At 35.7% G+C, this 13,221-nt stretch overlaps 1 protein-coding gene across 1 annotated transcript; it reads left to right on the forward strand.

The window, feature by feature from the left end:
• The first annotated feature begins 2,430 nt into the window (after window positions 1-2,430).
• On the forward strand, window positions 2,431-3,375 carry LOC127665853 (olfactory receptor 2AJ1-like). The gene has a single exon (XM_052158453.1). It carries the CDS (start codon window positions 2,431-2,433, stop codon window positions 3,373-3,375), a length of 945 nt encoding a protein of 314 aa, XP_052014413.1.
• Window positions 3,376-13,221: the final 9,846 nt, after the last annotated feature.

Consider the following 13,221-nt stretch of genomic DNA (forward strand, 5'->3'; position numbering starts at 1 on the left):
CCCCCTCAAAAACTTCTCAACTTTAAAGAAGTAATTTATACATTCTTGATTGGCACCCACAGTGAAGAGTTTGATTGTGATGGTGAAGCTTTGTTCCTCATCTGGACCTTTGTAGAAACATTGGTGCCTATATGATAATGATGTATCTTTGATGTTGCTCTTAACCATGTGTTCTTTTCTTTGTCCACACTCTTTACTCTCTGTTTGACATGTAGGAGACCTGAGATTGTTCACAAACTGTGTGATCACATTTGCCAATGTTACTTTATGAGGTTTACCATTTAGAGTTTAAAGTGGTGACAGTCAGTCCTTCTGATAGTCCTTATGCTTCAAAATCAGTCCTTCTGTTTTAAAACAATATCATTCTAATATGCTGTCAGGGTATAGATTTTACTATTTTGATTGTTCAATAATTAGTCAAAAATGGGATGCATTGAAGATGTATTACAATAATTAGTTTGAAAAGTAAGAAACTTAGCTTATATCTTTGAGCAAATTTATCTCAAAAGAGTGCTCTAGGCACAGTGCTTAAGAAGGTATGACCTGGGGCTCTCCTAATAATGCAGACACTCCACATCTAGTACTGATGTGCTCTATTATTTAACCACAGATCTCATTAAGACTTTTATTCTTACGAGGTTATTAGTCATATAACTTGTGTAATATCCTTCCATGTTTGAGACACATACATGTTCATCAGCAAAACATATTTTTCACTGTGCTAACTATAGCTTGACTTTATATTACAGTTGTGGGAATTTGTCCATTATATGATCAATATTTTGCCTTTTCCCAACAATGTAAAGACCAACAAAGCCTTACTCACTGCAACCTGTGGTATTTGTTTGTTTGTGCTAGAATAGATAAGTGGAACCAGAGAATCCACAAAGTCATTTTCTAGATTCACTGATCACTTTCTTCTTCTTTTTTAACCAATTTTACTCTATGGGAAATATCTTATAGATACTGTAACTCAGCCTTATCAGGTAGGTAATACAATAGAAACTGGTTCTGTCTTCAGTGAGACAGAAAAGTAATGAATATAAAATATGTTTTAAAAATATTTTTTAAAGAGACCAGGTGCTGATGTTGGCAACCTTCAGCAGGTCTTGTGATTGACAATGTACTCATTTGATAAAGTGGAACCACGGCTTTATGCTCTTGTAATCCGTTCATTTGAGTTTGTTCATAATCATATGCTAAAACTTATATAATGATAGTACTAAAGTTATGCTGCTCTAGAACTATGAACTCTCATGAACTATAACTGGAAAACAACAAAAGTTAGTCACTCTCAACAGGGTTCAGGAAAGTAGCACAGGATAACACAGTATCATCAGCTGAAATCAGTATATCGTACAGCTGAATCAGTATAAATGTTCCATTCAAAGTTGGGGGTTAGTAATGCATTTAGAGCTACCACGTTTACACATACTTCATGGAATCTGAAAGGGCATACTACATAAACATTGTTTACACAGGTAGAAATTGTAGACATATGATTTGTGTAGTGTGACTTGTGTATAGGAGAGAAGTAAGTAGATTTAGAACTTTTCCCATTGTGTGAAGTGACACCATTCTGAATCCATGACCTCTAGAATCATGAAAACCCATTCATGGCTTGGTTGTGGGGAAGGGTATAAGAGAGGATTTATTGTAATAGCTTAGAATTTGGTATTACGAATTTGATGATATTGTGAAATATATGATTTTACTAAATCTGGCTGTTAGTAAAATGTGTAAATACATAACAACTTTAACGTGATTGCATGTAGTTAGAGTGCTGCAAGGATGGGCACACACACACACACACGCAAAACACAAGTATACACATACACACTGATGTTTAATCCCAGAGTCATTTGAAAGAAGTACTGAATGTGTTTAACTAAGCACAAAATGAACCACACAATTCATTCTTCCTTACTTCCTTTCATAACTGGACCCCATTTTTTATCTAAGATTTCAAAGTGGAGCAGACTGCAAAAGAGAAAGACTAGGAAAAAAAGAAAAGACTAGGTTTTGACTGGAATATACAGTTAATTAATGAATGGTTTTACAATACCAAGTTCTTTGGAGGGTATCACACAAAGGAAACCTGAGAGGAGATTACACAGGATGTGCAGTTGTGAAAGGTTTATTCAAGAAATGAGTGGGATTAAGTAAAGCATATGCAAGTAAAACAAAGTATATGCAGTTACAAAATCTGAAATATAAAACATTCCATTCCAAATTAAATATTAAATTTTGTTAAAACAAAAAAAAATACTTGTATAACACATCTAATAAGAAATCGTCTATGAGATACTTGATGGTGGACAGAAATTACTTATCTATTATTTTATTATGTAATCTTATAAATAAGCCCAAAATTTAACAACATTTTAATAATTAAATAACTATCTCTTTGTAGGTAATATAGGAGGAGATATGATGGAACATAAGAACTACACTTTCAACAGTGACTTCATCCTCTTGGGACTGTTCTCTTCTTCAAAGACAAGTTTAGTTTTTTTCTCATTTATATTTTTCATTTTTATTATGACTATAACAGAAAATACCCTCATGATCCTTCTAATTCACAGGGATTCTCGACTACATACCCCAATGTATTTCCTGCTCAGTCATCTGTCTTTCATGGATATCTTGCACATTTCCAACATTGTTCCTAAAATGATCGCTGATTTTCTCTCTGGTAGCAGAACTATTTCCTTTGCAGGTTGTGGCTTTCAGATATTTCTGTCCCTCACCTTGCTAGGTGGTGAGTGCCTCCTCCTGGCAGCCATGTCCTATGATCGATATGTGGCCATCTGCCACCCTCTTCGCTACCCTGTGTTGATGAGGGATAACTCCAGTGGGCTCCTGGCTGCAGGCTCCTGGCTGGTGGGGATTTTCAACTCCACAGTGCACACAGCTTTTGCACTCCATTTTCCCTTCTGCAACTCAAGGGCCATTGATCACTTTTTCTGTGAAGTCCCTGCCATGTTGAAGTTGTCATGTATAGACACAACACACTATGAGCGAGGAGTTTATGTGAGTGGCATTATTTTTCTGCTGATTCCATTTTCTATGATATCTATATCTTATGTGCAAATTCTCCTCACTGTCTTCCAAATGCAGTCATCAGGGGCCCGGCAAAAGTCCTTTTCCACCTGTTCCTTCCATATGGTTGTTGTCATAATGTACTATGGGCCTTTCATTTTCACATATATGAGACCACGCTCATACCACACTCCAGGGCAGGATAAGTTTTTGGCAATTTTCTACACCATTCTGACACCCACACTCAACCCCATAATCTATAGCTTTCGCAATAAAGATGTCCTTATGGCTGTGAAAAACATAGTTCAAATTAATTTTCTGAATAAAAAATGAATAGTAAAATGCCTAATTTTTGTGTTTTATAAACTCAGCTTTTTAGCTTGTTTCACACATTTACTTCAAAGTAATGCATAATTATACCCAGGTATGTATTTATATCTGTATACAGATGCCCATGGTAAAGTCTTGCTATGTTGTAGTAAGACAATAATAGAGCATCATCTAAGAAGACAGAAAATTTGTTAATATATGTACAGAACATATTTTGGAATTTATATGCAAGCTGCTGTAGTAATTATCCAAACTAACACAAAGGAAAATATTCCTACTAAAATGAATTGATTCACTTTAATAATAGTAACAAAATAAAAAAGTATATTTTAATTAGGAAATTTTTAATCATAGCACATCTAATAGTTTGAATAATTGTTCTTAAATAATCATACAATAAGTAATTTAAAATGAGAACAGATCATATAAGGGTATAACTTGTAGAAATTCATTAATTTGTCCTTTACAGTTAGGTTTTTTACAATGATCACAATACATTTGAGCATTTCATAACTTCTGTGTTCATTTCATAATCACTGTCAGATTAGGAGAACGGGGAAGTGGGAAGGGGTGGGAGGGAGGACAGGGGAAGAGAAGGGGGCTTACGGGACTTTCGGGGAGTGGGGGGGCTAGAAAAGGGGAAATCATTTGAAATGTAAATAAATTATATCTAATAAAAAAAAAGAAAAAAAAAGAGTTGTCCTTATTGATGGGTGCTACACACTCTTCTTTTGTATGTCATCCTTTTCTGTAAAGACATGAACACAGAATTTTAATCTTTACTTTTCTATTGATTTCACACAGCTGACTGGCTTATTTTGACTTCCTTTGTAACTTTATAAAATTTTCAACCTTTCATTCTCTGCAGGATAATATGTTTGTTTTTTTTTTTTTTTTGCAATACTGATAATTTAATCACAATTTGTGGTAATTTGATTGAAAATGGGCCCATAAGCTCATAAGGAATTTAATGGAAAGTATGGTCTTTGTATAGTATGCATGACAGTGATGGAGAAAGCTTACCTCTATAGGTGGGCTTTGAGTTCTCAGAAGATTAAGACAGGCCTAGTGTGACTTATTCTTTTCCAGCTGCCTACAGATTCCAGATGTAGGCCTCTTAGCTACCATTCTAGCACCATTCCTACTTGCATGATACCATGCTTCCCTCCATAATAATTGGCCAAATCTCTGATTGATAAACTAGTTCCAATTAAATGATATACATGTTGCCTTGATGGTATCTCTTTATAGCAAGAAAACCAAAACTAAGTCAATTTATGCTATTGATTTTATTTAATGAAAATTTATTATTCTCTCTCTTTTTAAAAGGTTATTGGCAGTTAAAATTATCACCTTTTCCTTACGACAATTCCCAGTAGACTGAAGTATTATGGAAGCATATCACAGTAAAACATCAATATGGTCTCAGGAATTGTCAGTATAAATCATTGTTTTTATTCATAATAATTTGCTGGAAAAAAATCAAGACAGAGAAACAGCAATATTCGCATGTAAGGACAATTAATTAAATAAGAGATCATGAATTTGAAAGGAGGGGGACATAAGGAAATTCGGAGGTAAAAAAAAGTGGGAAGTGTTATAATTATATTCTAAAAATACCTAAAAAATCTAGCAAGTTATTATTTGAGAAATTGACTTTATGATATATAGATGGGAAGCATAGCACAAAATATTTAAAAAGAATATTCTGGAAAATATACTTAGGGCATTAAGTGCAGTGTAAAATTATTTTCTAGTACTCAAATTTTTTTAAAAAAGTCCCTTGATATATAGACATAAAAGAAGCTATTATGCTACTAATAAAGTATTATGTCCTCAGTGCAGAATTTTTTAACGTTTTTCCTATTTTTACTAAAGAGTGTTATTGCATTAGAAATCGTGTAACACTTGAGTGTTGTACAAAATGACAAATATGGCTCTATTTTAATTTTCATACATATCAACAGCCAGTTAGACCAGCACCATTTGTTGAAGATGTTTTCTTTTTTATTCATTGTATATGTTTGTCTTCTTTGTCAAAAATCAAGTGCCTATAAATATGTGGTTTTATTTCTGGGTCTTCAATTATATTCCATTGATCACCATATCTGCCACTGTACCAATACCATGCAGTTTTTATTACTATTGCTCTGTAGTAAAGCTTGAGGTCAGGGATGGTGATTTCCCTAGTCATTCTTTTATTGTTAAGTATTGTTTTTGCTATTCTGGGTTTTTGCCTGTCCAGGTGAATTGGAGAATTGCTCTTAATCAGGCAACACACACCAGCTGATATGAAGTCCAATACATATACAGCAGAGGATTGCCAGATCTAGGTTTAGTCAGAGAAGATGCACCTAACCCTCAGTACTGGAAGCCCCAGGTAGTTTAGAGGTCTGGTGGGGTTTGGGGTTGGGGACATCCTTATGGAAACAGGGGTCAGGGAGGAGGTATGGGATGTAAAACAGTTGGAGGTAAGGTGGACCAGGAGGAGAATAAAATCTGGAGTTTAAAATAAACAAATAAAAAGAGAAAACAAGAAATGTAAAACTTACTAGTATAATAACAAATACATACCTAAGGCTAGGAGAAATGAAAAGTTAAACAGAAGCCCTAAAATGTATACACAAGCACACACACACACACAAACCCCAAATATTCATATGTATATGCATATTCATATGAATATACACATACACATATACAATATATGTACTTACACATATGTATTTATATATGCTTTTTTTACCTTTGTAATTGAAAAAAATCATACAATGTCACATTTTGTTTTCACCTACTCAGAACCTTTATATCTCTCTAACAATTCTACTTCATTTTTCCCTCTCTTAAAGAAAAACAAAATAAAACACATCAAACAAAATACAGATTTTAAAAATATCTGTTGTGAATGCAAGTTTCCAGAAAGAAGCTCTAAATGAAGTGGATGATTGATCAGAATTTTTTTAATTAGATATATTCTTTATTTACATTTCAAATGTTGTCCCCTTTCCTTGTTTCCTCCTCCCCCCAAAATGCAATAAGTCATCTTCCCTTCCCCAATCAACCCACCCCTGCTTCTCTGTCCTGGTATTCCTCTATACTAGAGCATCATGTCTTTCCAGGACCAAGGGCCTCTCCTCCCTTTGGTGTCTAACAAGACCATCCTCTGCTGCCAATGTGTCTGGATCCATGGGTAATTCCATGTGTATACTTTGGTTGATGTTTTTATCCCCAGGAGCTCTGGGAGTACTGAGTGACCCATATTATTGTTTCTCCTGTGGCACTGCAAAGCCCTTCAGCTGCTTGTGTTATTTCTCTAGCTCACTCATCGGGGAAACTGTGCTCAGTTTAATGGCTGGCTGAGAGTGTCCATCTATGTATTTGTTATGAACTAGGAGAGCCTCCCATGTGATAGTTATATCCAGCTTCAGTCAGCCAGCACTTGTGGGCATCCAGAATAGTGTCTGTGTTTTGTACCTGTGTATAGGATGGATCCCTGGCAAGGGATAGTCTTTATCTCAGACTCAGCTCTGCCTTTTTTCTCTGTGTCTCCTTCTGTGGGTATTTTCCCCTTTCTACAAAGGACCCAAAGATCCATACTTTGTTCTTCCTTTTTCTTAGACATCATTTAATATGTGAAATGTGTCTTGGGTATTCCAAGCTTCTGGCTAATATCCACTTATCAGTGATACATACCATGACTGTTCTTTTGTGATTGGGTTACCATGCTCAGAATGATATTTTCCAGTTTCACCCATTTGTTTAAGAACATGAATTCATTGATATTAATGGCTAAATAGTACTCCATTGTGTATATATACCACATTTTCTGTATCCATTCTGCTGCTGAAAGACATCTTGCTTCTTTCCAGCTTCTAGATCTTATAAATGAGGCTGCTATGAACATAGTGGAGCATGTGTCCTGATTACTTGCAGTAGAATCCTCTGGAGTATTATAGCAGGTTCCTTCTGTAGTATTATGCCCAGTTTTCTGAGGAACCGCCAGACTGATTTCCAGAGTTGTTGTACAAGCTTGCACTCTCACCAGCATTGGAGGAGTGTTCTGTTTTCTCCACAACCTCTCCAGCACCTGCTGTCTCCTGAGATTTTTATCATAGCCATTCTGACCAGTGTGAGCTGAAATCTCAGGGTTGTTTTGATTTGCATTTTGCTGATGACTAAAGATGTTGAACATTTCTTTAGGCACTTCTCTACTATTCTATATTCCACAGGTGAAAATTATTTGTTTAGCTCTGTACCCCATTTTAATAGGAGTTATTTGGCTCTCTGGAGTCTAGCTTATTGAGTTCATTGTATATATTGGATAATAGCCCTCTGTCAAATGTAGGGTTCATAAAGATCTTTTCCCAATTTGTTGGGTGCTGTTTTGTCTTATAGACGGTGCCCTTTGCTTACAGAAACTTTGTAATTTTATGAGGTCCCATTTGTCAATTCTTGATCTTAGGGCTTAGGCTATTGGAGTTCTGTTCAGGAAAATTTCCCCTGTGCCCATGTGTTCAAGGCTCTTCCCCAGTTTATTTTCTATTAGTTTTAGTGTGTCTGGTTTTCTGTGGAAGTTCTTGATCCACTTGGAGTTGAGCTTAGTACAAGGATATAAGAATGGATCGATATGCACTCTTCTGCATGCTAACCACCAGTTGAGCCAGCACCATTTGTTGAAAAGGTTATCTTTTTCCCACTGGATGGATTTAGCTCCTTTGTTAAAGATCAAGTGACCATAGGTATGGGTTCATTTCTGGGTCTTCATTTCTATTCCATTCATCTACCTGCCTGTCACTGTACAAATTCCATACAGTTTTCAACAATATTGCTCTGTAGTACTGCTTGAGGTCTGGGATACTGATTCTCCCAGAAGTTCTTTTACAGCTGAGAAAAGTTTTCACTATCCTAGGTTTTTTGTTATTCCAGATGAATTTGAGAATTCTTCTTTCTAACTCTATGAAGAAATGAGTTGGGATTTTGATGGAGATTGCATTGAATTTGTATATTGCTTTTTGCAACATGGCCATTTTTACTATATTAATCCTGCCAATCCATGAGCAAGGGAGTTCTTTCCATCTTCTGAAGTCTTCTTAGATTTCTTTCTTCAGAGACTTGAAGCTCTTTTCATACAGATCTTTCTCTTGTTTGGTTAGAGTCACACCAAGATATTTTATAGTGTTTCTGACTATTTTGAAGAGTGTCATTTCCCTAATTTCTTTCTCAGCACATTTATTCTTTGAGTATAGGAAGGCTACCGATTTGTTTGAGTTAATTTTATATCTGCCACTTTGCCGAAGTTGTTTGTCATCCATAGGAGTTCTCTGGTAGAGTTTTTTAGGTTGCTTAAATATACTATTGCATCATCAGGAAATAGTGATAATTTGACATCCTCCTTTCCATTTTTTTATCCCCTTGACCTCCTTTTGTTGTCTAATTGCTCTACTTAGAATGTCAAATACTATTTTGAATAGATATGGAGAGAGAGAGGGCAACCTTGTCTAGTCTTTGATTTTAGTGGTATTGCTTCTAGTTTCTGTCCATTTAATTTTATGTTGGCTCTTGGTTTGCTGTATATTGCTTTTACTATGTTTAGATATGGGCCTTGGATTCCCAATCTTTCCAAAACTTTAAGCATGAAAGAATGCTGAATTTTGTCAAATGACTTTTCAGCATTTAATCCAATGACCATGTGGTTTTTTCTTTAGGTTTATTTATGTAGTGGATTACATTGATGGATTTCCGTATATTGAACTATCCCTGCATAGCTGGGATGAAGCCTATTTGATCGTGGTGAATGATAGTTTTTCATGTGTTCTTGGATTACATTGGTAAAAATTTTATTGAGTATTTTTGCATTGATATTGATAAGGGAAACTGGTCTGAGGTTCTCTTTCTTTGTTGGACTGTTTTGTGGTTTTTGAATCAGAATAATTATGGCTTCATAGAATGAGTTGGGTAGTGTTCCTTCTGTTTCTACTTTGTGGAATAGTTTGAAGAGTATTGGTGTTAGGTCTTCTTGGAAGGTCTGATCAGATTCTGCACTATAACCATCCAGTTCTGGGCTTTTATTGGTTGGAAGACTTTCAATGACCACTTCTATTTCTTTAGGGGATATGAGACTGTTTAAATGGACTATTTGATCATGAGTTTATTTAAGTATTCAGTATCTGTCAAGGAAATTGTCCATTTCTCCCAGATTTTCCAATTGTGTTTAGTATAGGCTTTTGTATTAGGATCTGATGTTTTTTTTTTTTTTAATTTTCTCAGTTTCTGTTGTTATAGCTCCCTTTTTATTTCTGATTTTGTTAATTTGGATATTGTCTCTGTGCACTCTGGTTAGTCTGGCTAAGGGTTTATCAATTTTGTTGATTTTCTCAAAGAACTGGCTCCTGGTTTTGTTGATTCTTTGTATGGTTCTTTTTGTTTCTTCTTGGTTGATTTCTACTCCTCTTTGGTGTATTAGCTTCTTTCTGTTTTAAAGCTTTCAGGTGTGCCATTAAGCTGCTAGTGTATGCTCTCTCCAGATTCTTTTTGGAGGCACTCAGAGGTATGAGTTTTCCTCTTAGCACTTCTTTTATCAGGTCCTATATGTTTGGGTATGTTGTGCCTTCATTTTCATTGAATTCTAAAATGTCTTTGATTTCTTTCCTTATTTCTTCCTTGAACAAGGTGTCCTTGAGTAGAGCATTGTTCAGCTTCTATGTGTATGTGGGCTTTCTGGTTTTCTTTTTGTTGTTGTTGTTGTTGTTGCTATTGAAGATGACCCTTACTCCATTGTGATCTGATAGGAGGCATGGGATTATTTTGATCTTATATCTGTTGAGGTTTGTTTTGTGACCAGTTTATATGGTTGACTTTGGAGAAGGTACCACGAGGTACTTAGAAGTAGGTATATACTTTTGATTTAGGATTAAATGTTCTATAGATATCTGTTAAATCTATTTGGTCCAAAACTTCAATTAGTTTCATTGCATCTCTGTTCAGCTATTTTCCTTGTTTGGTCCATTGAGGAGAGTGGAATGTTGAAGTCACCCACGATTATTGTGTGAGGTGCAATGTGTACTATGAGCTTCCTTAAAATTTCTTTTATGAATGAGGCTGCCCTTGAATTTGGAGCATAGATGTTCAGAATTGAGAGTTCTTCATAGATTTTTCTTTTGATGAGTATGAAGTGTTCCTCTGTGTCTGTTTTGATGATATTAGGTATAAAGTCAATTTTATCCGGTATTAGAATGGCTACTTCAACTTTTTTTCTCGGACCATTTGCTTGAAAAATTTTTTTCCAGCCTTTTACTCTGCGGTAGTGTTTGTCTTTGACACTGAGGTGTAATTCCTGTATGCAGCAAAATGCTGGATTCTGCTTACATATCCAGTCTGTTAGTCTATATCTTTTTATTGGGGAATTGAGTCCATTGTTGTTAAGAGATATTAAGGAATAGTGAGTGTTGCTTCCTATTATTTTTGATGTTATTTGTATGTTTGATCGTATATCTTCTTTTGTGTTTATTGAAAGATGATTACTGTCTTGCTTTTTCTAGGGTGTAGTTGCCCTCCTCATATTGGCATTTTCCACCTATTATTCTTTGTAGGGCTTGATTTGTGGAGAGATATTGTATAAATTGGGTTTTATCATAGATTATCTTGGTTTCTTCATCTATGCTGATTGAAAGTTTTGCTGGATATATTAGTCTGGGCTGGCATTTGAGTTCCCTTAGAGTCTGTTTGAGATCTGCCCAGGATCTCCTAGCTTTCATGGTCTCTGGTGAGAAGTCTGGTATAATTCTTATAGGTCTGCCTTTACATGTTACTTGGCCTTTTTATCTGACTGCTTTTAATGTTGTTTCTTTGTTTAGTACATTTTGTGTTTTGATTATTATGTGATAGGAGGTATTTATGTTCTGGTCCAGTGTGTTTGGAGTTTTGTAGGTTTCCTATATGTTTATGGCAATCTCTTTCTTTAGGTTAGGCAAGTTTTCTTCTATAATTTTGTTGAAGATATTTATTAGCCCTGTAAGATGAAATCTTCTTTCTTTTCTATACCTATAATCCTTAGGTTTGGTCTTCTCATTGTGTCATGGATTTCCTGGATGTTTCAGGTTACAAGGTTTTTGCATTTTTATTTTTTTGAGTGTTGAGTCAATGCTTTCTATGGTCCCTTCAGCACCTGAGATTCTTCTATCTCCTGTATTCTGTTGTTGATATTTGCATCTATATCTCCTGATTTCTTTCAAAGGTTTTCTATCTCCAAAGGTGTGTCTCCCTTTGTGATTTCTTAGTTGTTTCTACTTCCATTTTTAGATCCTGGATGGTTTTGCTCAGTACCTTCACTTGTTTGTGTTTTCCTGTAATTCTTTCAGGGATTTTTGTGTTTCCTCTTTCAGGATTTCTGCCTATTGATAGATGTTCTTCTGTATTTCTTTAAGTGATTTTTGTGTTTCCTTTTTAAGGGCTTCTTCCTGTTGACACATGTCCTCCTGTACTTATTTAAGGGAGTTGTTTATGTCTTTCTTGAAATACTCTATCAGCAACATGAGATGTGATTTTAAACCCAGGTCTTGCTTTTCTGATGTGTGGGGTTATCCTGGACTTGATATTGTTGGGGAACTTGGTTCAGATTTAGCCGGGTTTCTGATGGTGATGTTCTTCAATTTTTATCTGTTTATCTCTAGTGTTAGCTGGTGTTGCTGTCTCTGACTGTGGCTTTTCTCTGCTCGTGAGAGACTCGTTTTCTCTGTGTACAGCACTATGTAGGTAAGATACTCCTGTGAGACCTGCTCTCTTGTGGTTGTATTTGAATATGTAACTCTGTGTTCCTGATCAATTCTGGGTGTAGGCAATATCAGAAGTCTCCTGACCCAAGCGGTTCCTAGGCTCTTGTGTCCTCAGTGTTTCTGGCTATTTCCTCTAAGCCGCAGGGGTGGTCCCATCTGTGCTGCTTGGCCTCTCTGCACTCCTGAGTGGTTAGCTACTTCTGTATATCACTTGGATATTGTACACGGTGGCAAAGGGTGGTCCTAAGCTGGAGAAAGAAGCTGGAGGGATTCCGACAGAGGGTTCTGGATGTGATCCTCTGAGCTGCAGGGCAGGTCTCACCTGTGCTGACTGTCTGCTCTGCAGATTGATCAGAATTTCAGTGATTTCACAGAGATTTTAATATTCTAGGTTCAGAGTAAATTTCAAATTTTCTTGGGTCATTTCTACCTCTTTTACATAGCTATTTGCAGGGCACGTCTACATGTGACCTGCAATTTCCATGACTATTAAGTAAATCCTTTGAAATATATGTCCAGCTCCCTAGCATCCACCAACCCAAAACCTTATCAGGTAGCACCTGAGGTTATACCAGAAGTTTTTCTGCTTTGCCTTTTATGTTGGCTGTTGTACTTGAAAAGTATGCTGATTTATGAGTTTCTTGGTTCCGTTGCTACAAAAACTTCATGAAATTTTTGTCTTCTTGGAACATGGAATTTAGAATAATCTAAATATTTAGTTTTTGATCATAGACACTAATATTTTTAAGTATGTATAGGTATTGTTTACATGTACCTGTGACTTTATATCATTTATTTGGTACCAAATGGGCTTGCAAGTAAGTGGTCTTTTTAATTTATAATCAGTAATTTAGCCTTAATTCATCTCAGTTTATATTGTAACTTTTGTTTTAATGTAAACAAAATTTCAGCTCCAGAAACCTTAACTAGTTAGGCTTGCACACCTGTTCTGGTTCACCAAATAAAGACATGGTGTAATGATGAGGGGTTGAATGAATATTTCATGGTATGAATACACTCAGTAAAAGAATGCAGGAATCTGCTGAGCTTCAGTCTGTTTCTTGGGTATTTGTTCAGT

The sequence above is a fragment of the Apodemus sylvaticus genome, chromosome 15 (assembly GCF_947179515.1).
Source record: "Apodemus sylvaticus chromosome 15, mApoSyl1.1, whole genome shotgun sequence".
Lineage (NCBI taxonomy): Eukaryota > Metazoa > Chordata > Mammalia > Rodentia > Muridae > Apodemus > Apodemus sylvaticus.

What these genes read in the sequence shown, in the direction of transcription:
- LOC127665853 (XM_052158453.1), top strand. Translation starts at nt 2,431, where the DNA reads ATGATGGAACATAAGAACTACACTTTCAACAGTGACTTCATCCTCTTG.